This window comes from Silene latifolia, chromosome Y, assembly GCF_048544455.1.
Source record: "Silene latifolia isolate original U9 population chromosome Y, ASM4854445v1, whole genome shotgun sequence".
In the NCBI taxonomy this organism is placed as follows: Eukaryota; Viridiplantae; Streptophyta; class Magnoliopsida; order Caryophyllales; family Caryophyllaceae; genus Silene; species Silene latifolia.
In genome coordinates, this window is record NC_133538.1 from 357,613,210 (window position 1) to 357,616,193 (window position 2,984).

The window sequence follows — 2,984 nt, forward strand, 5'->3', positions numbered from 1 at the left end:
AAAATGGTGGTCCATTTTATTTTTGTTATTTGTCAATTGTGACATATGTGACATGTTACATGACATGTTACATTATAATGCATTTTAACATAATTAAAATCATCATATTAATAAAATATGTCACATACAAAAATAACTAGTAATTAAAAATTACTTGTACCAAAATGGGTCATATGATTATAAATCACATCTACATGTGGTAATAATAAATTATTCATTCTATTTTTAATTGTTTCATAAACAATAAATTAATCTAAGTAATAAAACAATTCGATTACTTAGACCGAATCTTATTTAATCAAATTACAATAAGAGACGTAATTTTACTCACAAAATCACTCGTTAATTTTAAGGAATTTAATTAACCCGTATCAGCATACGATTAATTAAATAATCAATTGAGAGTATTTCCCTATAGGTATAACCTAAGGGGATCAACTGATCACCACCGTCGCACGACAGTAATGTCAAACTCTAGTCAGCCAATCATTACCGATATGTGTGGACCAGTTGACTGTAAAATATTACATCCCACATGTATTCTTAAAAATGAGATTTAAACATGTGATCATTATGATCGACACTTGTGATCGCATTATTCTCGGAGGACACTTATTCCAACAGTTATCCTCTTTCCCGATCCCTTATTCTTGCACTTCTCTGGTGGTAGAACAGTAACTTCAGTTGCAATTTTTGACCCAAGAAACATCTCAATCTCAGCTTTCTTATCTTTTGACTTTTCCGACTTAACTGAAATAATCAACTTTCCGTTGAAACTCCGGAGCAATTGAAATAGCGCATCAGAATGTTCCTCATTATCCTCAACAAGTAAGATTGCATTAAATACCTCCGACCATAATTCACTTAAATTGTTTTGGCGACTTTCGATTGACACACAATAAGCTAGGACAAATTTTCCAACAACATTAGAAAGAGGGTGGGAGGTTGCAGATTTGCTCTATCTAAGTGCTAAATACTCTTTAGGTATATGATCAAATCCCCTATCTTTCAACACCCATAAAATATGCCTACAGAGTATCCCAATTCTTTCAAACATCTTACAAGAACAAGAAAACTTATTATCACTTAAACCAACTTTGTATTCCTTCTCTTTCTCACGATCAATAATTGAAATATTATCATTCTCACCAGTTGCGTTTGGTGATGATAAATGGCCACAAGTATAACATGCTACTTGGACTTATACTTGGATAATATAAAATATAACGATCGTGTAAAATTCAGAAGCTTGCTTTTCTAAAAGGAGACGGGTTGTCAATTTTGGATAACAGTTCTTATCATGAGCCATTACCTTAGAATATTTCCATCTCTGAGCATCCATTGCTGTTTAGAAACGCATCCAAAACTCGACAAGTGTGACATGTGGATTGGTGAAGTTTCCAAAGAAGCTATTTTCAGACTCTGACCTTGATGTTGTGCGCAAAATCCCGCCCAAATATGTGTCTCTAATGTAAGCATGAATCCAAAGAGCACGGTGCTTAAACATTTTCTTCAATCACTTGTTATCACAAAGCTCATATGAGGAAATTATCGAATTCCATTTCGATTCAAAATCTTCTGGAGTGATTTCTACATCCCAAACAACTGAGTTTATTTCCTTCAAAAAAGTCGTGTCTTGGCAAATCGATGGACCAACTTTGTCAGGTAACTTCTTCATTATATGCCACATACACAGTCGGTGGCGTGTTTTGTCACCAAACACACCTTTAACAGCTTTTTTGATGCCTCTACATTGATCAGTTATTATAGTAATAGGATAGCGATCACCCATAGCCGTTACAAAATTTTGAAACAACCACCAAAATGATTCTGCATTTTTGTTTCGTATCAAACCCGCTGCAAAAGTAACACAACCTTTATGGTTATCAACACCCGTGAAAGGGACAAACACCATTTTATATTGGTTGAAGTTATAAGTGGCATCAATAGAAACAACATCACCAAAAAGGGCATAATTTTTAATTGATATTGGATCTGCCCAGAAAAGCTTAGTTATTCTGCTTTGATCATCCACATCAAAGTCAAAATAGAAAGATGGAGACATAGCCTTTTTTTTTGCATGAAGTTCTCTACTAACATCTAGGCATCATATTCTTTGATTATTTCTTAACATCCCTTGAAAAATTTTTGAAATCTTGTAAAGAAGCACCCACATTTTTGTATCCCTTCACATACTGTTTGAACATCCTAAATGTTTGCACAGGACCATGGTTTACATGGGCATTATCCATTATCAGTTTTTTGTGAACCAAGTTTAAATCCCTACATGGTTTCAGATGTATCATAGTTGTTGGCGTATTCATAGCATGTGAGTGAACCTCAACAAAATCATAAATCTTATATTCACCCGTCTGAATTCTTCTAAAACTAACTTTAGCCTGACAACCAATTCATGTAAGGGTCCTTTTCCTTTTTGTACCCTTGTGATTACTTTTGCCTTGTTTATTACACACGCACCACTTGTGTGTAACAATCCCATCAACTAATTTTGTTGAGTCTAACCTAGTACGAAACCCACAAACCTTGGCATATTCCTCGTAAAAATGTATGCCTTCTTCCAAAGTTGCAAATTTCAACCACAATGCTGGTTTTAATTCTGCTGAGCATCTCGGCAATCCCAGTATTTGATTATCGAAATCAACTTCGGGGGTGGCTACAACAACAAAAAAAACAAAAGAAAATGATTGTAATTTTATCCGTTACAAACTACACAAGCTTCTTAAACAATACAATAATTAATTAAAAGTTACAATTTAATACCTGGTACATTGTTGGAAGGAAGTTCATTCGGTGCATTAGTGACAAGTAACTAATTTCCTTGTGAATTACTTAAAGACGCTTGCACATTAGTAACTTCTACAATGTCTGCACAGAAAATCAATATCTGAGCTAATGGAAAGAACTCAGTTTACATTATAAGCAAGAAGATAGGAATCAAACAGAATTCCGGAATCGAACATAAT

The 2,984-nt window shown here is 34.0% G+C and overlaps 1 protein-coding gene across 1 annotated transcript; it reads right to left on the reverse strand.

Annotated features, from left to right (window-relative positions):
* Positions 1–1,516: 1,516 nt before the first annotated feature.
* LOC141631684 (protein FAR1-RELATED SEQUENCE 5-like) lies at positions 1,517–2,065 on the reverse strand. The gene has a single exon (XM_074444322.1). It carries the CDS (start codon positions 2,063–2,065, stop codon positions 1,517–1,519), a length of 549 nt encoding a protein of 182 aa, XP_074300423.1.
* Between the last annotated feature and the right edge of the window lie 919 nt (positions 2,066–2,984).